Source organism: Clarias gariepinus, chromosome 23, assembly GCF_024256425.1.
Source record: "Clarias gariepinus isolate MV-2021 ecotype Netherlands chromosome 23, CGAR_prim_01v2, whole genome shotgun sequence".
NCBI lineage: Eukaryota > Metazoa > Chordata > Actinopteri > Siluriformes > Clariidae > Clarias > Clarias gariepinus.
This window is the reverse complement of record NC_071122.1, coordinates 3,393,306-3,419,828: the sequence shown is the minus strand read 5'-3', so window position 1 is coordinate 3,419,828 and position 26,523 is coordinate 3,393,306. Positions and strand designations below refer to the sequence as shown.

Here is a 26,523-nt window from a genome sequence, read left to right as displayed (position 1 = left end):
CGCACGCTGCACTGATCACAAAACATCTGTAAACGTGTTTAGTGTAACACCAGTGTAAGGAGTCTCCAGTGTGAGCGCTGTGTAACAGTCAGATGGAAAGTTGACGCCTTCCTCAGGAATGTAACGGAATGCGCTGTGACGTTTTTCGCATGTTAACAGAGAGAAAGAGAATAAAGCGAGGCATGTGAGGGAGCGAGTGTGTATAGCTGCTGTCACATGTATAGTATGTGAGAACAGGAACTCGCTCATCTCTCAGACATACGAAGCTACAAATGGATAAAAAGCGCAATGTGTCGTTTATTAACGGAGGAAAAGTGTATAAATGTTCACTGTATAAATGCAGATCATTTACTGCTTTCTGTTTCACCCAAATGAGGATGGGTTCCCTGTTGAGTCTGGTTCCTCTCAAGGTTTCTTCCTATTACCATCTCAGGGAGTTTTTCCTTGCCACTGTCGCCCTCGGCTTGCTCACCAGGGACAAACTGACCATTTTGATTCATACAAATTCACATTTCATACAAACTTAAATAATTCTTTTGACTATGTAAAGCTGCTTTGCGGCAATGAAAATTGCTAAAAGCGCTATACAAATAAAATTGAATTGAATTGAATTGAATTGAAAAGTGTTAAAGTTGGTCCAGGACGAGTAAAACCGCTCTGAGGAGGAACCCTTTCACAGCGTAGACGGTCCTCCTCTAACATCTCTCTCAGGAGTGTGTGGCGTTTATAAAACATGTAGAACTGCTCTCCTGTAAGTGTTTTTTTAATACAATCCTTTAGTCCTTTATAGACTTTAGTTCAGAGCTCCAAGTTTAATATGTTCCTGTTCGCTTTAAATAAATAACTGCAGCGCTCATCTCTCAGCGTTCACGTCACACAAGTGGATGGAGCTCAGGGGTTTATCATAATAAAACATTAACAATGCCCAGTATTTCAGGGTTTGTACATACTGTGCTCCTATTGGCTGTATGTAAACGCATTAATCAACTGTAACAGAATATACAGGAAGTTTAGCTGCGAATGCTAACATGCTAAACATTACACGGCTTGTTGCAGAGGACAAAACCTTGGTAAGTAGTGTACACTACAGAAAGAGGAAGTCCAGTGTTCAAGCCAGGCTGTTCACTTTACTCACTACAACAATAATAATTAAAAATAAAATAAAATAAAATAAAATAATAATAATAATAAAACCAAATAAGTGTGTGTGTGTTATCGATCCAGGTCTGTGTCCAGGGTGTTCAGCAGGTACGTGTCCATGTGGCTCTGCACAACCTGAACATCAAAACACATAACAACGTTAAACAACAATCACTTGTTTATATATTTTAGACAATTTACATATAGACTGTAAATATAATATATGTGTGCGTTTTGTTTTTTTTGTACAAAATTTAGGAACACTGTGATGATCTTATTATGAGTGTTACAGCAGCTGACCAATCAGGAGCCTCAACTCAAACAAAAAGTGAAACCTTTTAACTCTGTGCTCGGGTGTTGCTTACATGATCAACTTGTTATAGTGCGCAAAGTATTTTACGTTATTTAATAATTTGATGTATATTCTGTACATTTCATTTATTTAGACTGTTTACAATCTTTAAATTATTAAAATTATATTTAGTGTTCATTTACATAATTTTTATTGTTCACATTATGTAAGTTATTTACACTGTGTAATTTTATACTAATTACACTCAACCCTTATTTTACTATTTGCAGAGTAAATTGTTTACCACATTTCCATTCTGATTGAACTTTTGTAATTTGTTTACATGATGTATATAGTTATTTACATTATTTCAATTGTTTACATGATTTAACATATGCACATTGTTTTTTTTGACATTATGCAAGTTATGCGCATTTATTTTTATTGTGCATTTTATTGGCATAGTTTGTTAACATTATGTAAATTATGCTTGTTGTTAGTTTACATTATGTACATTGTTGACATAACTTTGTTTCTTGGTAACATTAATTAGGCAGTTTTCATGTAGGATGTTTATTTTAATATAATATAAAATTATGTACATTGTTTAACACAATGCAAATTGTGTACATTTTAAATTAACATCACTTGCTTACATTTTTTAGACAATTTCCATATAGGATGTTTAATATAATATAATATAATATAATATAATATAATATAATATAATATAATAGTGGATGTAGACTGAACACTTGTGTAGTGGATGTAGTTTTCCTGCAGTCTGGTGGTTTATGATGGATATAAACTCTTTATTGGTGCTGTGTGTGTGTGTGTGTGTGTGTGTGTGTGTGTGTGTGTGTGTGTGTGTGATAAACTGAACTGATCTCTGGGTTACAAGTTAAAAGTCCTTCACAGGGAGTAACTATATAATTTAGATAGAGAATAAGATAATGAATAAATGAGTGATGATGACGATTATGGTTATGATGATGACGACGATGATGATGATCATAAAGGTGATGAAGCTGATGGTGGTGACTGATGATGAAGATGATGGTGATTGTGATGGTAATGATGAGGATGATGTGATGTTTGTTAGTTTTTTTTCCTTCAGTATTTTAAATTGCACCTCCTCAGTTCTATCCTCACACTTTAGCTCTGTCTCCTGTGCAGGATTTTTACTTCAGACTCCACCAGACTGAAGGTAAAGCTGAAGGTTCAGCAGCACTTACTGTGTGAGCTTTCTGAGCTACAGTACAGCTGCAGCAGCTTGCCACAAGATTTAACACAACCATTAGCTTCATTACAGCTCACGCGGACTCCACACACACCACATCAGCTTAGCGTGTTGCCTAAATGCTCACTGTTCTGTTTATTGGTGTGTGAAATAACAGCATGATGTTTTTATTTAATAAAGTTCTGAACAAACACAAACTGCACAAAAGATGTCTTTTGGAATAAAAAAAAATATTTTTGGAATCGGAAATGTTTTAAAAGGTTACTCTCGTTGCTAACATGCTAACACACTAATTAGCTAACATCAGGAGTATATAAACAGGGAGACATGTGTAACTGTGTTAAGTTACATGAACTGAGATTGTAGAGTGTTTATTAGAGCACAATGAATTTATTAAATTAATCTCTGGCATTCTCTCGGGTTCAGTTAGTTCTGGGTGCTAGTCAGATAAAATGTTCATTAGTTAGCGTGAAAAAGCTAGTTCATTATTGTAAATATCTAAATGTACAGTGTGTGTGAGAGAGAGATATTAACTGTTTTAAATTATCTGCGTACTTAAGGAGTTACAGGTACAAACTTTTACTTTGAGTTTTATTCGATTTTCCCGCAGAGAGACAGCAGACAGGGACAGTGTGGAGTTTAATCCAGAGCCTACAGTACACACACCTGAGTTACCCTCAGCAACAGTCCAGTCTAACACACATCAGGTGTTTAAGCTGTTTATATATATATATATATATAGATATATCTCAAACACAGACACACACAGGATTTTTTACATAAGATAAAAGTCATTTTTAAATAAAAGTGATAAATAAAACAAATTAACAGAATTCACATATATAAAGAGTTTAACTTGTTAATGAGGAAAAGGTACAGAAATGCATTCTGGGTAAATCCTCTAACAAACTTCACTCGAGAGAGAAATAAAAGAAGAACAGATCAGTGCTTAAAATGGAGGACAAGAACACTAAGACCAAGGGCACTAAGAACAAGGGGACTCAGACCAAGCGGCAGTTTCATGTTGTTACACTGCACAGCGCCCCCTAGCATCACAGCATTCTCTCTTTGTTACTTATACTTACATGAATAACTCATTAATCGTCAGTTGAGAAGTGAAACTAACACAGATCATCCTGTCCAAGTTCCAGTGATCGGATTATTCTACTCAAGTTTATTAATAAATTATTTATTCCACAAAAAAAAAAAAGGAAAGATAAGAATAAATCAACAACTCAAACGTAGACGCGACGCATACACACTTGCTGTTACACAGAAATAACGACAAACCTGACCTTTAAAATTCATCGATGCTAGCTTTTAAAAAAAAAAAAATCACACGGCAGTACTCTAACGCTAATTAGTGGGTTAGCATGAAGACAGGAAAGCTGCTCAGGGTGTGTATGTGTGCGTATGTGTGTGTATAGATCAGATACATGGCATCTGATTTTATGAACCATTAGGTATATTTAAAGTCTTTAAAGTTTCACAGTTTTAATAAAAAGTCCCATGACGAACAGTGTTAGCGTTAGCACGGTGCGCAAACACACACACACACCCTGAGCGATCTGGAGACGTGCTAGCCAAGCGCTTAACGAGGACAAGCCGATTGCTTAACGAGAACGAGCAGTGTTATTAACAAACGATTTATTAACGAATATCATTAATTAAACCCTTATTGCGTAGATTTCATTATGTTCTCATAAAGCTGGTGCTTCTGATGACGTCAGTGTTCAGGATCATTAATATCTATAAAACAACGCACTAAACACCCACACACACCAGTCTCTGTGTGTTTACTCTTTTAGGAATGTTCTGGTAAATGTTGGTTAATGTGTGTTTTGGAGTGGGATAGTGTGTGTGTGTCAGGGGTGTTAGTGTGTGTGTGTCGGGGGTGTTAGTGTGTGTGTCGGGGGTGTTAGTGTGTGTGCTGTTTAGGAGTCATACTCCGGCTGTTCCTCTATCAGCACACTGGGTGGATTTCTTACCCTGCCGCACATGCCCAGACAGGACACACCCAGAGCGATCAGACAGTGCCACGCCTACAGGGAAAAAACACACACACACACACACACACACACACACACACACACACACACACACACAGACTTAGACTGCTTTATTCAAATAGAACTAAGCACAAGAACATAAAGAGGAAATAAACACACACACACACAGAGTACTGTATGTCTGCACAATAAGGTGTAAAGAGGTGTAAAGCGTGGATCAGGCACCCATTGGAGCTGTTCTTTGATCTGACTGGTCAGAAGGGTTTTTAGCGTTAATGTCTGGTAGTTCAATGCAGGGATGGATTTAGAGATCTGGCCTTTATTTACTCAGCATCTCAGAGTAGGAAATCGGTGGCCAAAAGTGGCCAAAGATTCTCAGTATGACACAATTTTGGTCCTACTTTTAGGAGTAGAAGTAAGTGCTATTTCTCAACATTCTTAATATAGGAAATCACACACTCCTATCTCCACCAAAATGTTGGAGAGCTCCGGAGGTGTCCTAACTGGTTAGGAGTAGCAAGGAGATGGCATTCAGGCAGAGATGTGTGCAGAGGAGAGACATTTTAGTAACACTGAATGAGAATTCAGTGCTCGTTAAAGACTTGTTTGGACAAAAAATACTTTTTTTTTTAAATTATAACATTGCATGTGGTATGTAACTGTTTAATTAAACATGTTGTACGTTGTCTCCGCATGTCATGCAGCCGAGTCACACATATGTAAGTTATGTCTATGTGTATAAAGTTTTCACACGACTGCCACGATTTTACCATTTCGCTTTCCACCGTTTAAAACTACAAACACCTGTCATAACTACAACACCCACTATAATGTGCAGCCTAACATGAGAGTATACAAAATGTTACTTAACACCCAATAGGTTAAAAAAAAAAAAAAAAAGTACAGCAACTGCAGTAAGTTCCGTTCCAGGTGCATGTTCGTAAGTGGGATTAGTTCGTATGTCAGGAACAAAGTGAGTCTCTTATGCGTTTGACACTAATATAATACAACAATATAAAGCATACCAATCCACTTGACTAAGTTTGTCCCCTTTTCCAACACTGCCATCATGTGGCCAAAAACCATAACCGCGCCTAAGGAAATGAATCTAACAATGAAATGTTGTCTCTGCGCATTTAAATCTTGACAAGGGGAATCCTGGGGCCATTTTCCAGGAAAACATTCTATCAAAGTTTTCCACTTTCTTGGACTGTGAACTCAATTTTGTTAAGGTTTTTTCTGAAATTAGGATTATTCATCACCAGGACAGTTTTCAGGACAAGGACTTTTTCTATCATTGTGTTCCCAGACAGATTTATTAAAACTGGTAGGGCCAACTAATTTCTGACGCACCCCCTCCCACACACATACAATAGACCGGACTTTAGACATTTAGTGATTTCCCATTTTTTAAAATGTTGAGAAACAGTTCTTACTTCCGAAATTGCATCACTCTGAGAATTTTTGGCCACTTAGGATCGATTTCCCAATCTGAGACAAGAACGGTACACACTGTACACACACCAGCCAGAGGAACATTACATACACACTAAGTAATTCCTCACACCTCCTCAAACATCTGGCTTACATTCCGGTACTGTACGGGAACGGTAGTATTGTTCTCCTCTCCACTGTGACTGATCGACACTCATCACCACCACAACCTGCTACTGAGTGTGTGTGTGTGTGTGTGTCTCTTACCAGGTAAACAACGAAGCAGAGATAAGCGACGGAGAGCAGAGCAGCAAAAACATAGAGCAGCACGCTGTTCAGAGCCGTCACATACACCACCACAAAGTACAGATTAATCGCACACACCAGCAGGATGGTGAGACCACCTCCAATCTTCCAGAACCTGCACACACACAAAAACAAAATTTGTTTAATTAGTTAGGTATTTCACTGCATATAATACTGTGTATGGTAGCATTTGTGACAAACTTTAATTTCATCATTAGAATCCTGTAGTGTCTGTAGTAAATCACACTGAAGACTAGAGGGCAGTGTTTTATTTTTTTGTCTCCCAAACCATATACATTTTTTATATTGATAATATGTGGTATGTTTTGTGTGTGTGTGTGTGTGCGTGCGTGCGTGGATGCGCGCGAGACGTACAGGCCGTTGGCGAAGTCATTCATGATGGAGGTAAGGCTGGTGAAGGTCAGTATGGGGATCAGCGCGAACGGGAGCTGTGTGTGACAACAAACAGGAAGAAATAAACACAAGGCAACACATACACACACAGAGCTTATTTCAGCCCCCAACTAATTTTAGATATTTCTATAGAACAATCTAGTTAACTCACTAATTGGACTAGTTAACTTACCTGCATACTCTGCAGTACATTAAGGAAATCATTCATGCCAGTTAAGTGTGTGACATCCTGGAAAATCGCCACAAGCAGCGTGGGGAAGATCGCAATGGACCGTGTTAACAACACACGCGCAAACCGAGACCAGCGCAGATTCAGGAACCCCTGATATAGATAGAGAAAGAGAGAGAGAGAGAGAGAGATGTGGTGTTTTAAGAGTGTGATGGAGCGGAAGAACTCGAGTGTCCTGCATGGACCCCTCACTGAACTTAATTCCACTGAACCAGCAGCTCTGGGATGAACTGGAACCCAGACATAAGATACACATCCAATTATTCAGTGTTTCCGTTCCAATACATTTGCTCACCTAAACATCAGGTGGTCCTCGACCAAAGGTGTCATGTTCCAGATGTGTTTAACAACTTAGAAGTAAACATCAGCCGCTACAATTATGAAATCATCTTATTCATCTTCTGATCTCAAACCCGTGTCCTCAGTGTAAAAGAAAAACTGGCCCTACTGTTCCAATACTTTCGGAGGAGGTGGTAGGTATATATATATATATACCCTTTTCTTCTACGGTGTAAAGAAAAAGGAAGCTGGTCGAGTTGTTGTCTATATTTAGGGCCCCTTTAGGAAGAAACTTCTCCTCAGTCTCACTGTGTTGGCCTTCAGGAAGTCGAAGCAGCAGAAATAAGACTCTGTTTAAATGTCTAAAGTCCTCCACCATCTTCCAGGCCTTAATTCAGCACTGCAAATGAGCTAATCGTACCACTCACTGCAAAGCAGCTGGTCCGGTGTAGTGCTGTTCCAAAACCAGGCTGTGGTGTTTCCCGTCAGGATGCTCTCGATGGTGCACAACGTATCTCAATAAACTAGAATATCATGAAATGTTTTTTCTGAATTTAATTGCAAAAATTTAAGAGTGGGGGTGCTCTTGCCTGGGAATGGAGTAGGACGTGTTTGGCTCGTGCTCTCGCCGAACTCTTGTTTTTTTTTTTATATAAATAAGCGCTTTATTTTACAAAAACTATATAAAAATTTATTTGATTTTCACTCTGAAATAAGGGGAAAATTAATATGCGGGTCAATGGCGGAAAAACTTCCTTTTTTTCCTATTTTTATTACTATTATTATTCTTACTGTTATTACTATGTTATTCCGCAGATTTTACGACATATCATAGTGCGCTATTTGAGTAACTTTAGTTTGGTGGGTTTGGCGGGAGCGGGCGCTGTTGGCTCTGTAGAACTCCAGACTACCAGACTTATTCTGTCAGATGTCCATGTTAATTTTTACTTGTTAACAGGTTGCTTATATGGATTTCATAAATATAAATACTACTTCTTAAGATTTCTAAAGGGCTGTATGGCTGTTTAGTTAATTTTGTGAGCTGGAATGTTAAATCACTTAACCATCCAGTGAACATAAAAAGATATTTGCACATTTAAAACAACTTGGACTCTTTAGGAGACTAAAGTCATTCATGTACAACGGATCATTTTCGGCTCAGAGGGATTTGGGCGGAACAGATATATCACTTCAATTTCCATTCAAAAGCTAGAGGTGTGGCCATACTCATCAAGAAAAATACACCATTCACTATGACTAGTGTAGGGGCTGATTCCTTAGGGCGATATGTTATTGTAGTGGGGCAGCTTTATTCCCTCCCAGTCATCCTGGCCAATTTTTATGCACCAAACTGGGATAACCCTGCATTCTTTTCAAACCTTTTCTCTCGGTTACCAGATATATCATCACACCACCTTATTCTTGGTGGCGACACGAATTGTGTACTCTTCCCCGTTTTAGACCGTAGCTCATCCAAAAAAGCTCCCCTTTCTAAATCAGCATGTTCAATTAAACTTTTTCTTAAATCATATGGTATAGCTGTTTGGCGGTTTCGTAACCCTACTTCGATAGAATATTCCTTCTTTTCCTTTGTTCATAAGACCTTTACCCGTATAGATAATTTTTTCCTAGACAAGAGACTTCTTCCTTTTATTACCAAATGTCATTATGGAGCTATAGTTATATCTGATCATGGTCCCCATATTATGAAAATGCGTATCCCCAATACACAATTCGGCTACCGTCACTGGAGGTTCAACTCTCTGCTTCTATCAGAGGAAGCTGTTACTAAATTCATTTCCTCTAAGATTACATTATTCCTTGAAATCAACCAAACACCAGGGATGTCCTCTTCAACTATATGGGAGTCACTTAAGGCATATTTACGAGGCCAGATAATTTCATATTGTGCAAGGAAGAATAAAAATGACACTCCTTAAAAAACTGGCTGATGAGATACTGGAGCTAGATAGACTATATAGTTATATACCTTCTGCAGACACAAAAAAAGCAAATACTTTTGCAGACTGAGTTTGATCTCCTGTTAACAAGGCAGGCTCAATATCTTATTTCTAAATCAAGACATGTCCCATGAGCATGGGGACAAGGCTGGGCCAATACTTGCTCATCAGCTAAGACAAAGGATTGCCAATCAGTCCATCCCTGTAATTAACAATGAGCAAGGATTAAAAAATACTAATAGCCTTAAAATTAATGCATGTTTCCAAAATTATTATCAGTCACTATATACTTCCGATTCGTGTGTCGACCCTCTCTCCCTGGAGGACTTTTTCAATAATATACATATCCCTTCTATAGATCCAGTGACGGTTGCTGAATTGGAAGAAAATCTCACGGTGGAAGAGATAGCCTCTGCAATTAGATCTCTGCAGAGTGGCAAATCACCAGGACCGGATGGTTTCCCAACAGATTTCTTTTTAAAAATTTCAGAGCAGCTTTTCCCTTTATTGTTATCAGTTTTTGAAGAGTCACTTTCATTAAAATCCCTACCACCAACCATGCGTCAGGCAGTCATCTCATTAATCCTTAAAAAAGACAAGAACCCTCGACTGTAGCTCATTCTGTCCAATCTTCCTTCTTAATACTGATGCCAAAGTGCTTGCTCAAGTCCTTTATTCAGGGTATTCAACGGACAGGATTGCAACATATTTGCTTTATGCTGACAACATGTTTAATATATTAGTCACAATCCCTGACAAACTTACCCAAGTTAGTGACTCTACTTACAGAGTTTGGCAAAATATCTGGCTATAAAGTCAATATTCAGAAAAGTGAACTAATGGTGATGGGGCCAGTCTTTCACCTTTAAGCTCAATTCACTTTAAAATTAGCTCTAAAAAAAATTAAATACCTTGGGATTTGGGTTACGCATGATCATAAAGACTTGTTCGGAGCCAATTATTCACCTCTTTTATCCAATCTAAAACAAGATCTTGAGCGTTGGAACCACCTCCATCTTTCATTGGGTGGAAGAATTAATACAATAAAAATGAGTGTATTGCCCACGTTTTTGTATATTTTTCAGTGCCTTCCGTTATTCTTAACAAAATCTTTCTTCTCCAAATTAAATAATCAGATTGTAACCTTTATTTGGAACAAAAAAACACCAAGAATTAAAAGAAGTATACTGCAGAGACCTCGTGTAAAAGGAGGGAATTTCCTGTATTATTACTGGGCAGCCAATATAAGAGCACTGATGTTCTAGTTAAATAATGACATTAATCCCCCTGTTTGGACAATTCTGGAGGGGGCCTCAGTTAGGCCCACTTCTCTAATAGCATTATTGTGTTCTAAAAGACCACTTATTTAACCAATCTCTAGTTTGACCTCTAATCCAGTTGTTATACATTCAGTTAAAATCTGGAACCAATTCAGACTATCGTTTTCCCTTAAAGAGGTACCAAGGGCTGCTCCAATTGCTAAAAATTACATGTTTGTTCATCTATGAAGGATGATGCTTTTAAAGTTTGGGCTAGAAAGGGTTTGGTCTCATTGTCTGAACATTCTGATGGAGATTTTGCATCCTTCGAACAGTTGGTACAGAAATACGACATTCCCAAATCACATTTTTATAGGTACTTTCAGCTTCGAAACATTGTGGCATTGAATTCTAATAATTTCCCATCATGTCCTCCACTTTCTTTATTAGATTCAATATTTGAATGTAAATCAGTCCAAAAACAAACTATACGCAGGGTTTATGAATTACTCAGAAATAAGACAGATTTAGATGAACCAATTTCAGAGGAAATCTGGCACAAAATATTACAGGGAATTTTCTCATCATCCATTTGCCTTAGACATGCTGTAATACAATTTAAGATCATCATGTGCATCGTCTACACTGGTCAAAAGTCAGACTTTCTATGATTAAAACTGATATAGACACCACATGTGACAGATGCAGGCAGGCTCCTGCAACTCTGCTGCATATGTTCTGGACTCGTCCAAGACTCTGGACCAATATTTTTGAGACTTTTTCTGAAATATTTGGAGAGATAGTAGAGCCATCTCCAGTTATTGCATATTTTGGTGTGCCTCCAGAAAACACTAGTTTTAACCACAGGAAAATTTAAATATTGGCCTTCTGTTCCCTTTTGGCTAGGAGATTAATTTTGACTAGATGAAAAGACCCTGATCCACCAACATTTAGCCACTGGATAAGGGAAGTGATGTAGTGTCTTAAACTGGAGAAAATTAGATATACAGTTAGAGGGCCTACCGGCACATTTTATAATATTTGGCAGTCTTTCTTAACTTTTGCTGAGGGCATGAACGCAAATAGTATTGAACTGCAAAGGGAGGGTGTGTGAAGATTGCTTATTATTATTTTATTTTATTTTAATTTTTGATGGACATCTGATTGTTAAGGCATTCTTGTGTTTGTCTGGTGTTGGGAGGATGGGGGTTTGGTTTTGTGTTCTCTTTTGTTGTGTTTGTGTTTTTTCTGTATAGTTTGAAAATAAATAAAAAAAAACTTTGATCAAAAAAAAAAATTAAAACATTGGATTGTTGATTTTCATGAGCTGCAAGCTGTGAAAAGCATTAAATCGGTGCGTCACAATATTAGAATATTTCCTAAGATAAACCAAACCAGGATTTACAGTAGAAAAATGTTAACCTTCTGAAACATTATGTTCATTTATACAATCACACTGCATCAGTGCAGCATGGCATGGAGGCCACCAGCATGTGGCGCTGCTGAGGCATTATTAAAGATCAGCAGCTTGTCTGTAGCTCGTAAATAGCTGCAACATCTCTGATTAGCCTTTTAAAGCATTTTATCACACATGAGGTCAGGGCTCATGAGGTCAGTACTAACTGTTGATATGCCAGGGCGAGGGGAAATATCTCAGTAAACCCCAAACTAACACACACCGCACGCATCCTGGTAGTGCTGTAGCATCATTAGCACCATTAGTGCTTTTAGCATTGCTAAAGCTTTTAGCGATCCTAGCACAGACAGCATGGTTAGCTGCAGCCTTGAAAAGAATGTAAAAAGTGTTCAACCCATCTGCTAGAGACACTGCTGCAGGCTTCATTCTGAATGTTTATAGTCCATTATCGTCCTTACTCCCGACTGTACGAAGCTCTGACCCAGTTGCCAAGACATCATAATTCTAGACAAAGTCACTCAGAACCTAACACGTCCATTTTTCCTGCTTCCAACACATCAACTATTACTGACAATTCTATAACTGACAGTTCACTTGGTGTGTAATATTTCCCAATAACTGACAGGTGGCGCTGTAACCAGATAATTATAAACATATACAGTGGAACCTTGGATTACGAGCTTAATTCGTTCCGGAAGTGGGCTCGTATTCCAAAACACTCTTAAACCAAATTTAATTTTCCCATAGGAAATAATGGAAACTTAAATTATTCGTTCTACAGCCCAAAAAAATAAATACATAAATATAATTAATACAAAATATAAAGTAAAAATAAAACAAATTAACCTGTACTTTACCTTAAAAAAATGTAAAATTAAACCCCGACAGATTAGGGTTTTCGTTTGTGCATGCAGAGTGTATGTGTGTAAAATGTGCACACACACACACACATTAACGGATAGACCGTTTTTAAAACCATTTAAAAATTAGCAAGGAACATTCCTAGTCACACTCACGTGAGCGCATACTAACAGGATCACTGCTGATGTTGCAAAACAACAACAAAAACAAAACAAAAAAACAAATTAAACAGCTCCTTACCTTTGAAAACAATCGCGACAGAGAGAAGTTTGTGTGTTTATTTGGCAACCTGAGAGGAGGGGGGCTGAAGGGGGGCTCGCTCGCGTTTACAGCATCCTTCTCTCAGGTTGCCAAACAAACACACAAACACTCTGCCTTACACAGACCTAAACACACACACTCAGAAACACTGCAAGCACTAAGACCCAGCAGGGGAGACGATAGGTCTCGGCTTTACAGCTCCCCTTCTCTCAGGTTGCCAAATAAACACACAAACTTCTCTCTGTCGCGACTGTTTTCAAAGGTGAGGAGCTGTTTAATTTTTGTTGTTGTTGTTGTTTTACTTTACAGTAGTAATCCCGTTAGTATGCACTCACGCGAGTGTGACTAGCGATGTTCCTTGCTAATTTTTAAACGGTTTTAAAAACGGTCTCTCCGTTAATGTGTGTGTGTGTGTGCGTGCGCACACGCACATCTCACACACACACACACAGCGCGTGTGTGTATTCACCCAGCAGGAGAGACGATTACCTACAATTCTGCTGCAAGAGAGAGAAAAACCGTTGGCTCACTTGTGATGACATAACGCTCGTTGTTAAAACAAGAAGCGCATGCGTGAAACATGATACTCGGTGCTCGTTAACTAAGACAATGCTCGTTTTTCAAGTAAAAAATTATAAAAAATTGTTGCTCGTCTTGCAAAACACTCGTAAACCACGTTACTCGTAATCCGAGGTTCCACTGTAAATATAATTCTACATTTATAAATAATGTTAATGTTAATAATGTGGCAGTGAGATTAATGTTATGGCTGATTGGTGTGTGCATGCTGTGTTTATTTTATAGTGTGCATAACGTGTATTTGCAGAAGATGTATGAGTGTGTGTAGTGTGTGTAGTAGCTGACCTCCATGACAAACTGGCCGGAATAGGTTCCCGTCATGGTGGAGCTCTGACCCGCTGCCAGGATCCCCACCGCCCAGATATACAGCGCTGCAGGCCCAAAGAAACAGCCCAGGACCACACCCTGATGCACACACACACACACACACACTTACATTATCAGGCTGCATGTGTCTATCGCTCTGTGTGTGTGTGTGTGTGTGTGTGTGTGTGTGTGTCATACCCCTTTGTAGATATCGACTTCCAGTGTGTGGTTGTTGGGTGGAAACAGGTCTGTATGTATACCAGTCTGATTACACTGCTCATTCTATACACACACACACACACACACACACAATCAATAAAAGCCTGAACATTTATATCACAACAATGAAATGGATAATAATACAATACTGTACATTCCTCTGCTCTCTCTCTCTCTCTCTCTCTCTCTCTCTCTCTCTCTCTCTCACACACACACACACACACACACAGGTGTAGCTGTTAGCGAGTCTCTCACCACTTCCATGTTGGTTTTGTTGTAGAAGGCCTCGGCGAACACAGCCACCACAAACACGTTGATGAGGAAGGAGATGAAGAGCGCGATGCAGGACTCTATAAAGAAATACTTATTCGCCTCCTTCACCTCCTTCTTGTTTGCGCGGTTCACCTCCCGCGACTGCGAACAACACAACAGCACAACACAAAGGCTCATTAACACATTAAACACAGTCAGGACTCACAGCATGCGTGTGTATGTGTCTGTGTGTGTATGATGTGTATAATGTGTGCTAATTAACACTAACACACACATAGATACATTACCTTAACGAGGGCAGAGTGCAAGTAGATGTTATGAGGCATTATAACGGCCCCGACGATCCCGACCGCCTGCTCTAACTGCGGCGCACCACAGCCCTGACAGTACGGCACGAACATCCCCTTCAACAGCGCGCCCTGGTCCGGAGCCACCCGTATGTACTGCAGGGCAAATAACACAAACAATAATAACAACGTTAAACCCTACACACACTGTAGGGGAAATACACACCATCAACATTACACATTATCCACACAAACACAAATCACATTACTCCAACAGCTACTCCATGCCCAAGTGCCACTACTAAAAAAAAAGTCTCCAGTAACACATTAAACAAACTTTAATTTAACTTAATTAATTAACATTATTACAGTTCATTTTCTGTAATAAATAACGATTTTATAAACCACTGACTGTTACCTCGTAGCCGAAGGTGACTGCCATAATGGTGATGAGGAAACCAAAGAATGCTTCCAGTTTACGCAAACCTTTCATTAAAACATAATAAATATAATGAAACACAATCACAATCAACTCATTCGGATTGTTTAGTTCAGTCTGTGGAACTGACCGTATTTATCCAGAAACAGGAAAACAAACGTGTCAATGATGGTGATGAGCACGCCGGCCCACAGGGGGATCCTGAGGAGATGGGGAGCACACACACACACACACACACACACACACACTCAATTAGGTATTTTAATGAACTTATAATTTAGAATGCCATAAAAAAGTATTTTCCCCTTTGAATTATTTTTTTTTTTTGCATATTTGTCACACTAATCGGATGTAAGTATGGACTTTGACCAGGCCATTCCAAAACCTTTTTATTTATTTATTTATTTTGAGCCATTCTGAGGTGGACTTGCTGGTGTGTTTTGTATCATTATCCTGCAGAAAAAGCCAAGTACTCCTGGTAGAGCACAGAATTTATGACTCCATCAATTATGGCAAGTCACTTGATGCAAAACCACTCCAGGCCACCACGCTACCACCACCATGTTTAACAGTAGGTAGGTAAGCTCTTTTAATGAAATGCTGTGAAATTTTTTGGTTAAGTTTTAATATTTTTCGTCATACTCTTTAAGTAACTAGGTAGGCTGTCTACTCCTGGGAAGCTTCACTACTGTTCCAAGTTTTCTCTATTTGTGGATAATGGCTCTCACCATGGCTTGTTGAAGTACAGTACTAAAGCCTTAGAAATGGCTTGGTAACCCTTTCCAGACTGATACATGTCAATTTCTTTGTTTCTTATTCGTTTTTAAATTTATTTATATCAAGTTACTTTTTTGACACCCTTTATGCGTGCTTCACTTTCTTAAGCAGGTTCTATTTAAGTGAATTCTTGATTGAACAAGTCTGGCCGTAATCATGTCTGGTTGTGGCAAATGAAATTTAACTCTACTTTCCAAAAAGTAATTTATGATTTATCAAAGGAATGGGGTCAATGACTTTTTCACACAGGGCCAGGTAGGTTTGGATAGCTTTTTTTCCCTTACTAAATGAAATCATCATTCATCAAAAACAGCATTTTGGATGTACTCGCGTTATCTTTGTGCTATATTAAAATTAGTTTGATAATCTCAACCATTTAAGTGTGACAAATGTAATACTTTTTTACAGCACTGTAAATGAATGGACAGTAACAGTGAGCTGAATTACCGGCCCACAGACAGCAGGTTGAGGGCAATGGCACAGCCGATCACTTCCTGCATGTCTGAGCCGATGATGGCGAGCTCGATCATCAGCCACAGGATGATCCGAGGAACCTTAAGAGCAAATCAGTCCCAGAATCGTCATAAACATCATCATCTTCATTACCATTCCATCATTATTCTCTTACTCATGCTGCCTGATTACAATGTGATGTGTTATTGTTATTTATAACAGGATGTTTTAATGTGCCGTTAGTGATGTTGTACCATGTGACAGTGTGGTATAACAGCGTGGTGATGTGTCTCAGTTACGAGGTATTACTGGGACTCACAGTGGGGTACTGTCGGTGGCACATTTCAGCTAAATGCATCCCTGTAACGACGCCGAGCCGAGCTGCGAGACGCTGCAGCAGCAGACCGATGATGGTGGCACCGAGCAGCACCCAGAGGAGCTACAGCACACACACAACACATAGAAAGGAATGTGTGTTAGTGTGTGTGACAGGAAGGGTTGAGGGTTCTGAAGCTTACAGATGTATATGATTCGGTCAGAGAGTCAGAGTGAGTACAAAATAATCAATAAATAAAAAAAGTCTTCACCTTAAACCCGGCTACAGCGCCGGACTGAAGGTCCGACTCGATGTTACCCGGGTCTAAATAAGCGATGCTCATCAGGAAACCCGGCCCGGTGAAGGCCCAGAGCTTCCGAAAACTAAACACCTACAGAGAAACATGAGACAAAGAGAGAGGAAAAAGAAAAGGAGAGAGGGTGAGAAAAAGAAGAAACGGGAAAATTAATATTAATAATATTATTATTAATAAAGTAAAGTGAGGATATCATTCTCCCACCTGTGTGACATCATCAGGTACGGGAACCTTCTCGTCGAAGTAGGTTGAGATGTTGGCCTCATCCTCAGATGGACTGATGCTGCTGTAGATGGTCTGAATTGGACCGTTCTGATCAGGGGACAGCTCTAACGGGAAATTAAACAATTTTTTTACGCTCAGTAAACAGTACACACTTTAAAGTGATGTCTGGCCTTGATGTCCAATTAGATGTGACCCTGTGGTCATGTAACCTGTGTGAGATGAACTAAGAATGTGTGAAGTAGTGTGTGCTTTATAATGACTGTGTGCGCACGTGCTGTAGTGCTGATGGCGGTTTGGGACATGACCCGCGGGAAGATTTCATCACCTCTGCACTTTGTGTGTCCTTGAACAGAGAACTGCAGCACATGAGTTACACAACGCTGGCTCTGATTCAGCTTAGTGCGGAGAAATGTGTTCTAATAAAACCACACTGTGTGTGTGTGTGTGAGGGAGAGAGGGAGGTCATTTAAATGACTCAGCTGAAAATAGAACTTTGACTAGTCACACGTCTATAATAATGTGTTTGCTCGATCCACCTCACTACTGTTATTACAGAGACGAATACTGACATGTGTGTGTGGGGGGGGGGGGGGGACGGGACGTTAGTGTGTGTTAGTAATGTCCTGATAAGTGAGTGTCAATGTGACATTCTTCCTATAATCACGTGGATTTACTGCTGGATTATTATTTAAACAGTAACACTGCACTCAACATTGATGAACACACACACATGCTCTCACACACACATGCAGGCAAATGCATTCCCACTCCCTCACACTCACTGACATTCACACTCACTCGCACATAAATCCACTCACACACTCGCTTAAACCCATGAGAGAAACTTTAGCTCATTCCTATTTAGACAACCATTTACACACAACTTTACAACACAGAAACACACACTGCAGGGTTTAATCTCTCCTGGTCTCGCTCTCTCTCTATACAAATATTTACAGTGGGGCAAAAAAATATTTAGTCAGCCACCAATTGTGCAAGTTCTCCCACTTAAAAAGATGAGAGAGGCCGGAAATTTTCATCATAGATATACCTCAACTATGAGAGACAAAATAAAAATAGAAAATCCAGAAAATTACCAATTATAAATGAATTTATTGGTAAATTCCTCAGTAAAGTAAGTATTTGGTCACCTACAAACAAGAAGGATTTTTGGCTCACACAGACCCGTAACTTCTTTAAGAGGCTCCTCTGTCCTCCACTCGTTACCTCTATTAATGTCATCTCTTATCAGTATAAAAGACACCTGCCCCAACCTCAAACAGTCACACTCCAAACACCACTATGGCCAAGACCAAAGAGCTGTCAAAGGACACCAGAAACTAAATTGTAGACCTGCACCAGGCTGGGAAGACTGAATCTGCAATAGGTAAGCATCTTGGTGTGAAGACATCAACTGTGGGAGCAATTATTGGAAAATGGACGACATACAAGACCACTGATAATCTCCCTCGATCTGGGGCTCCATGCAAGTTCTCACCCCAGGGGTCGAAAAGATCACAAGAACTGTGAGCAAAAATCCCAGAACCACACGGGAGACCTAGTGAATGACCTGCAGAGAGCTGGGACCAAAGTAACAAAGGCTACCATCAGTAACACACTGCGCCGGCAGGAACTCAAATCCTGCAGTGCCAGACGTGTCCCCCTGCCTAAGCCAGTACATGTCCAGGCCCGTCTGAAGTTTACTAGAGTACATTGGGATGATCCAGAAGAGGATTGGGAGAAGTTCATATGGTCAAAATAGAACTTCGTGCTTGGAGGAGAAAGAATGCTGAATTGCATCCAAAGAACACCATACCTACTGTGAAGCATGGGGGTGGAAACATCATGCTTTGGGGCTATTTTTCTGCAAAGGGACCAGGACGACTGATCCGTGTAAAGGAAAGAATGAATGGAGCCATGTATCGTGTGATTTATAATGATTCCAAACACACCGGCCGGGCAGTCTCCAGATCTCAACCCCATAATAATCTTTGGAGGGAGTTGAAAATCCGTGTTGCCCAGCAACAGCCCCAAAACATCAACAGGAAAGGGCCAAAATATCAGCAACAGTGAAGACTTACAGAAAACGTTTGACCTCTGTCATTGCCAACAAAGGGTATATAACAAAGTATTGAGATGAAATTTTGTTATTGACCAAATACTTTCCACCATAATTTGCAAATAAATTCTTTAAAAATCCTAAAATGTGATTTTCTGGATTTTTTTTTTTTTTTTTTCAGATTTTGTCTCTCATAGTTGAGGTATACCTATGATGAAAATTACAGGCCTCTATCATCTTTTTAAGTGGGAGAACTTGCACAATTGGTGGCTGACTGAATATTTTTTTACCCCACTGTATATTCGTATTGCCATGACAGATAGTATATAAAAAACAGAATAGTATATAAATAGTAATAATAAATAAATGTGTATAAAATAAAAGATTACAGACATTTAGCGAAGGATAAAGTGACTCTTGTGACTCTCGCTCTCTCTCCCTGTTCTTTGTCTTCAAGAGCTCAGTTTACACAGTTATGAGGCATGAGAGAACTACAGTTGTGTGTGTGTGTGTGTGTTATGATAACATTAATCTAATCCTCACCTTCTGCACAGTCAGAGTCTTTATTCTGCTTCATGCTGAAGTTTCTCTCACGAGTTCTGAAGGAGGGGTGGGTGGGGAATTGGTGGAGAGAGGGAAATTAGAGTTATACACATTTTCTCACACATTTCATACTAATTTCCCCCCGAACGTCTGATTCTTTAAAGCTGCTTTGCGACAATGATGATTGTTTAAAGCACTATATAAATAAATAGTATGTAATTAAATAAATAAAAAAAAAATAAAAAAAAAATTTACTTCAAATAGAATTTCATTTTACGTTACCGAATAAAACACATTTCTCTAAAAAACTTTTTAATAAATGCAAAACTCCACCCACTTCTCTTTTAAACAATGACACAAACACCAGCTCAGGAAACACACTTTCTTTTCAATATCTCTCTCTCTCTCACACACACACACATACATACAAATATTGATAATTGTAACAAAACACATATGCACGCATGCACACAGACAACAGGTTTATTAGTTTCTTAGCAGAGCTGCGAATGAAGTAATCAGTATAATTTATTTACACATGGGCGAAGCTTTAGTGCAGCAGTTAATGTATAGTAATATGGAAACAAGGCACAAGATGGAGCCGATAAGGTTGAATCCTTTAAGATGTGTCTATATTTACATTTATTTACATATTTAAATCCATATTCACACACTGTGTGTTTATATATATATATATATATATATATATATATGCACACATACACACACCCCCAATAGTCCCCCAACACACACTGACTAGTCTGTACATGAGCAAAGACTCCACACACACAAAACACTGTAATTTACTGTAAATCCCCCAAGCTTCATCTAAGAAAAACACACCCACACCCACACACCCTTCGTTATCTATTATTCAACAGTTATATTAACTGTAAGCTTTTCTTTGTGACAGCACTTTGTTGTTGTTGTTGTTGTTGGTCTTTCAGATGCTCCCAGCAAGGGGTCGCCACAGTGGACCATCCAGTCCGCCACATACAAGCTTGGCAGAGGTTTTACGCCGGACGCCCTTCCTGACGCAACCCTCCCATTTTATTTTGGGACTTTACTAAACTTTATGTGTCTCCATGTGTACAGTAACACGCCGTTATTGCTGGTACATTATGGTTTCCATAGAAACGGCTAATGCACAGGGACGCATTCAGTGTGTGCTCAACTGTGTCTGTGTGTGTGTGTGTGTGTAATATATCAGTGTAAGGAGTCTCCAGTGTCAGTGCTGAACAGGAAATACACCAATACCCGTAATTGTAATTTGTAACCGGATAAAAACAAATAAACAAACAGAGGACAAAAACAAATAAACAAACAGAGGTTCTTGGTTAGCTGCTGAGGCATGACAGGAATAAAACACCTGGGGTTCTTCTGTTGGAGGAAAATAATCACCTTCAGCCAGGTGTCTCAGTATCTCTGCTCTCATCACACACATCCTAGCAAAAATATTAGCCCCCCTCCCATGGACAACACGAACAGGTGTGTATACAGGTGTTCCGCATAACACAGACATGAGCTAAGGATACAGTAAGCAGGCTAGAGTCGAAAAAAAAACTTCCTTAAGGTGATTCAGTGTTAGTAACACACACACACACACACACACACACACACACACACTTACCTAAATTACGCGTGAAACCGAACTCTGATCATTTATCCAGATCACTTTTACCAGCACACATTCACACACACTCTCTTTCTCTTTCTCTCTCACACACACACACACACACACATAAGGAAGGTGACAGCGTTGTGAACAGAGCGCCCCTCGCGTGACGTCATATCCGCCGGATAAAAGTCTCCAGTTTTCATAATTTCATAATAAAACCCGCAACAGAAGTGAAAGTTCAGCTTATATTAATTCATGTGAGTCCTCATGTGAAATGTACATGTATATTTATGCGTATGTTTGTGTTTATTTTATGATCTGTTATATTAATTTGCCGGTCGCTGAACGGCCCAATCAGGACACTCGGGTACATCCGGGTATCGGCGCAAAGTCACGTGATCAAGCGCTTCAACCTGCTTTCATTTTATTCCATTTAGGCTAATTATTGTTTATTATATATTTATTCTGCTTTTAAACATATAGTGTAAATAATAATAATAATAATAATAATAATAATAAACTTTTGTGTAAAACACCTCACCTAATACCTCATGACCTCTTTTTAGGTCATTTTTACTCAGAATCAGTGAAAATCCACATGAGACACAAAAATACAACATTGCTTATAACACTAGTTAAAAGCTAAAAATAAGCTTTAATCAGTGATATCATTTCAGGTTGAAGCCCACATACTGTACATATCTGCTTGTCTTTCTGTACATCTGCTTAAAAAAAATGAAGCTTTGTAATGAAGGTCGAGTATCCTACACCTTGTTTTATCCTAGGTCGTACTTCTTTCATCATTAGCCAAATACACTCCCTTTTCAGTAATCTGTTAATCACAGCGACTCATCTGCCTCCATCTAACCCTATCCTCTGCATCCTCTTCTCTCACACCAACTAACTTCATGTCCTCTCTCACTGCATCCATAAATCTCCTCTTTGGTCTTCCTCTAGACCTCCTGCCTGGCAGTTCCAACCTCAGCATCCTTCTACCGATATATTCACAATCTCTCCTCTGAACATGTCCAAACCACCTCAATCTGGCCTCTCTGACTTTATCTCCAAAACATCTAACATGGGTTGTCCCTCTGATGAACTCATTCTTGATCCTATCCATCCTCGTCACTCCCAAAGAGAACCTCAACATCTTCAGCTCTGCTACCTCCAACTCTGCCTCCTGTCTTTTCTTCAGTGCCGCTGTCTCTAAGCCGTAGATCATATAACGATTACGTTTGTCTTAAAACTACTTCAGCAAAATTCCCTTATACCACTTCAGCACTGTTATTTCAGTGATATGAACTAATACAAGTAAAAATATTTAGTTACTTCTTTCATTAATATTTATTGGTGCAGGTGTTTGTTTACGTGGAGCAAGTAGCTTATTAGTAGATTATTTTAAAGTAGATTATTAAATCCGGCACATGACGTTTTCATAATATCGCTTTAACCCAACATTTTGATTTCATTTATGGTGCAGGTTTACCTTTAGGCAAATACCGGAGGACTGGCAAAGGTTCATTAAATTCTGTCCAGCCAGATTTGTGTGATGCTGTGACATATTACACACAGACAGGCCACAAACAGTTTTTTTTTTCGGGTTTCATTCTGTTTAATGTCTGAAATATAAAGAAATCATTGAAAGAGTACAGACAAAACTCTTCTTTTATTTATGTAGATACACACACACACACACACACACAACTTTCTAAAGCATATGTAGTTTTTTCTCATTAAACTACCAGGTAAAATTTATTCCTTATTTTCACTGAATATATCAGATTCCTGCTTCTTCTCTTCTTCATCACTTTCCAGAATGTTCTTCTTGCCGCCACCTTCGATTACTGTGTCCTGACTGTCCAGACTGCTGCTCGATACTGAGTCATCGTCATCATCATCATCATCATCATCATCACCTTTTTTTTCACCTACATGTCTCTTCTCTTCTTCTGATAGAGCTTTAACCACATCACTGATGTTCCTCCTGGCGTGATCTGACCTTCGCTCGAGCTCAGTCTTCTCTTTATTAATCTTATATAAACTTAACAAATAATCTTCAGGATTCTTTACTGGTTTTGAGATTTCACCGTCTTCATCCTCGGTTTCAGAATCAGGAGCGGTGTGTTTGCGAATACGGCTCACTGCGTCCCACAGTGACTGTGGACTCTCTTTAACTCTGAGGTGATCTTGTTCTGGAGAACACACCTGAGCATTAACACAAGTGACCTCATCTAGTAAACTATCAGGAAGATGAGAAGAGTGTGAAGAGGATAACAAACTAGGAGTTAATCCTTCTGCACTTAGTATGTGAAGATCATGAGATGGAGATGTTATACCTTCATTATCTACTCTCTCCAGTGACTCTTCAATAGAACCAGTGCACAGGATTGGACAGATATTCTGTAGCTCATCTAAAATAATGTCTTCTTCTGAACTAGCTTCTTGATCAGATGACTCAAGATGTTCCTCAATGTTCCTAAATGGGGATAGGCTGGAACTCTTTATGTTAATGGTCTCAAGCTGATTGCCTTTATTTTGACAATAAACCACATGTTCACCAATGAGCTCTGAGCTAAGGTTCTCCACACCATCCTCATCACACAACACTCCAGAGAAGTAAGGATATAGATTGTTTACACAACTCAAGATGTTCTCTTCAGTGAGAGCTTCATCAAGGTCACATGGCTTGCTTGTGTTTTCCATGTTGTTTCCAGGGAGAGTTTGGTGAAAATGATTTGCATGATTTGCATGTGAAGGAATTTCCTCTCTCAGAAGATCTTTGACTATGGTCTCATTAATGTTGAGCACAGAGCTTGTGAGGAGGTTTGGCCAGATATCTGATAGATGTTTTTCATGAGCAAACAACTCATTTGTGTTTTCCCCACCATGTCCTAGAGAAGGTGGACAAACTTGAGGATCTGTTGAATATGGGAGGTTCTGATTGGGACTGCTTTCTTGGTGAAATGTCTCAGATGTGTTCAGGAGGTTTGGGCAAATATTCTGCAGATGTAACAGGTTTTCCTGATGGTGATCTAGGCTGAACAGGTCACTTGTTTTTTGCAGATTATGAAATATGATTGGTGGGTTCTCCTCTGGATGCCCATACTCTAGCTCACCTGTTTTAGGTTGGGAATCATGGAAGTTTTCTCCTTTTATATCAGAGGAGTTTCCCTCAGTGGGTCCATCTTCTAAACTAAACATTTTATTGGCACTTTCATTACATCTACCATGAGGTATTTGATTGTAATCTTGTTTCTCATCAATTTTATGTAAGAGGTTGTCTTCTCTTCTGTTGCATTCTTGACAGGAAGTCTTAGTGGTGTTTCTTAGGATGGTTTGAGTGAGATTCTGCAGATCATCATTCGCAACTGTGGGACTGCCCTCAGAGCTGTTCTTCACCTGTTCCACATCAATGTTTTTGAAAGCTGTTGGGTTATTCTCCTCAAGAATAAACTTCCTGTCTACTGACCTTTGCTGTTCAGCAGTCTTCATTGCCATGATCTTAAATTCTGTATAAAGGTCCACGGCATCTCCATGAGTCACCTCAGAAATTTCAGGCATGGCTTTAGGTCTTTTTGTTGACTGTGGAGGATCTTCCTTAGTTTGTGAGGATGTTATTGGGATTTGACGAGTCTCATACCCTGTTTCAGCACCAGCAGATTCCTCTGCATACACCTTTTGGATGTTGTTTTCCAACTGAGTGGTTTCTTTCAGTGTTTCGCTAACAGAATTCTGAGGCACAATTCCCAGAATTCTTTCTGCTCTTTCGGTTAATGTCTCAGCTTTAGACTGGACTTGGCCAAATGTGTGGTTTGTCTGGTTACTGACTTTCTGCACTGGACATTTCCCTGTGGTCTGGTCAGTGGTTCTGTGGTCAGGGTTAGAATCAGAGTTCTGTTCAGATGAATCAGTTGGACCTGAGCACACATACTGGACATGTTCCTTTTCAGGAGGAATGATGAATTCAACCTTGATGACCACACAGGTTGCATCGATGATCACAAGGCCTGTGTTCTCACTTGTCATTGTGTTATTTCTTAGTTCTGGCTGTTCATATTGACCTTCATCGCTAATACTTCTGATTGGATTCGTTGTTTTCTTCAGAAAACCGTTAGAACTGTGGTGTGATTTGGGTTCCTTCCATACAGGAAACTTCAGTGTAGTTGGATAATGTGGTTCCACTGATGTTGTTGATTTAAAAGGTGCGGCAGGAATTATTTTGTTGCTGTCTTTGATAGAATCTGCAGAATCTTTACTTTTCTCAGTAATCATCTTTCTTGCTTCCTCTCGGTCAATTCTCAGTTCCTCTTTATGTTTAAAAAATCTTTCATTTTGTTCACTTAGGTTTTTATGTTCCTCTTTGGGTTCTTTCAGTGTATAGTCTAAGCTAAAATAGTTTAATGACTGACATGAACCAGCTTTATTAGCCTGCTGGGCTTGTTTCTGAGATTCTCTAAAGGTTGAGGCTTTTAAAAGAGGAAGTGATTGGCACTGAGGTTTTGCGTCATTAGCAGAGCTTGCGAGCTCTCCCATGTGAGTGACCAAACAGAAAACTGTTCCTCCACTCCTTCTTCTCTTGGGTTTGTTAAGTGTTTTATCGTAATACAATGTCTGGTAATTATGATGATGTCCTGCTGATTGTGGTGGAAAAACCTGTTGTTGGTTCTTTACCTCTTGGTGACCAAAGGGCCAATGCTTCTCTTGATGTTGGGTTGTTTCAGTACCTGGAATTGTCCTTCCTTGTGTCCCATCGCCTGATGAACATTTTATACGATGTCTTCCATCTGAGAATGTGACAGACCTATGCTCTGTCTGTCTCTTATTTGGTCTGCTTCCAAATCTGTACTTCATACTGAAGTTCTGGAAAGATCTCTCTGGTTCCAGCCTTCCTGTTAGGTTCTTCCCATTGGGTTGAGAGGTATACGGTGGAGGTGGTACGTACTTTGGAGGTGGACTCCGAGAAGAACTGAGAAACTTGCTCTCATCTTGCTTGTTAAACATTTTCCCAAAA

General features: G+C 39.3%; 1 protein-coding gene across 2 annotated transcripts; it reads right to left on the bottom strand.

The window, feature by feature from the left end:
• Nucleotides 1-624: 624 nt before the first annotated feature.
• Nucleotides 625-21,661, bottom strand: slc11a2 (solute carrier family 11 member 2). Of its 2 annotated transcripts, none has more exons than XM_053483709.1 (17): nucleotides 21,525-21,661; nucleotides 19,895-19,950; nucleotides 17,272-17,396; nucleotides 17,023-17,142; nucleotides 16,755-16,874; nucleotides 16,430-16,536; nucleotides 15,336-15,406; nucleotides 15,185-15,252; nucleotides 14,767-14,922; nucleotides 14,462-14,620; nucleotides 14,186-14,269; nucleotides 13,967-14,086; nucleotides 7,008-7,157; nucleotides 6,797-6,870; nucleotides 6,383-6,536; nucleotides 4,661-4,714; nucleotides 625-1,275 (listed from the first exon to the last, which is right to left on the bottom strand). In XM_053483709.1, exons 2-17 carry the CDS (start codon nucleotides 19,926-19,928, stop codon nucleotides 1,213-1,215), a joined length of 1,659 nt encoding a protein of 552 aa, XP_053339684.1. In that variant the 5' UTR covers nucleotides 19,929-19,950; nucleotides 21,525-21,661; the 3' UTR covers nucleotides 625-1,212. The 2 variants fall into 2 exon arrangements, with proteins under 2 accessions (XP_053339684.1, XP_053339683.1); XM_053483708.1 differs by having other exon boundaries at nucleotides 21,521-21,647.
• Between the last annotated feature and the right edge of the window lie 4,862 nt (nucleotides 21,662-26,523).

Coding starts and splice junctions, on each gene's coding strand:
- slc11a2 (XM_053483709.1), bottom strand. CDS start 19,928: ATGAAGCAGAATAAAGACTCTGACTGTGCAGAAG. Junction 17,143..17,271: donor TACCTGATGATGTCACACAG/GTGGGAGAATGA, acceptor GTTTCTCTGTAG/GTGTTTAGTTTTCGGAAGCT. Junction 14,270..14,461: donor ACAAAACCAACATGGAAGTG/GTGAGAGACTCG, acceptor GTGTGTGTATAG/AATGAGCAGTGTAATCAGAC.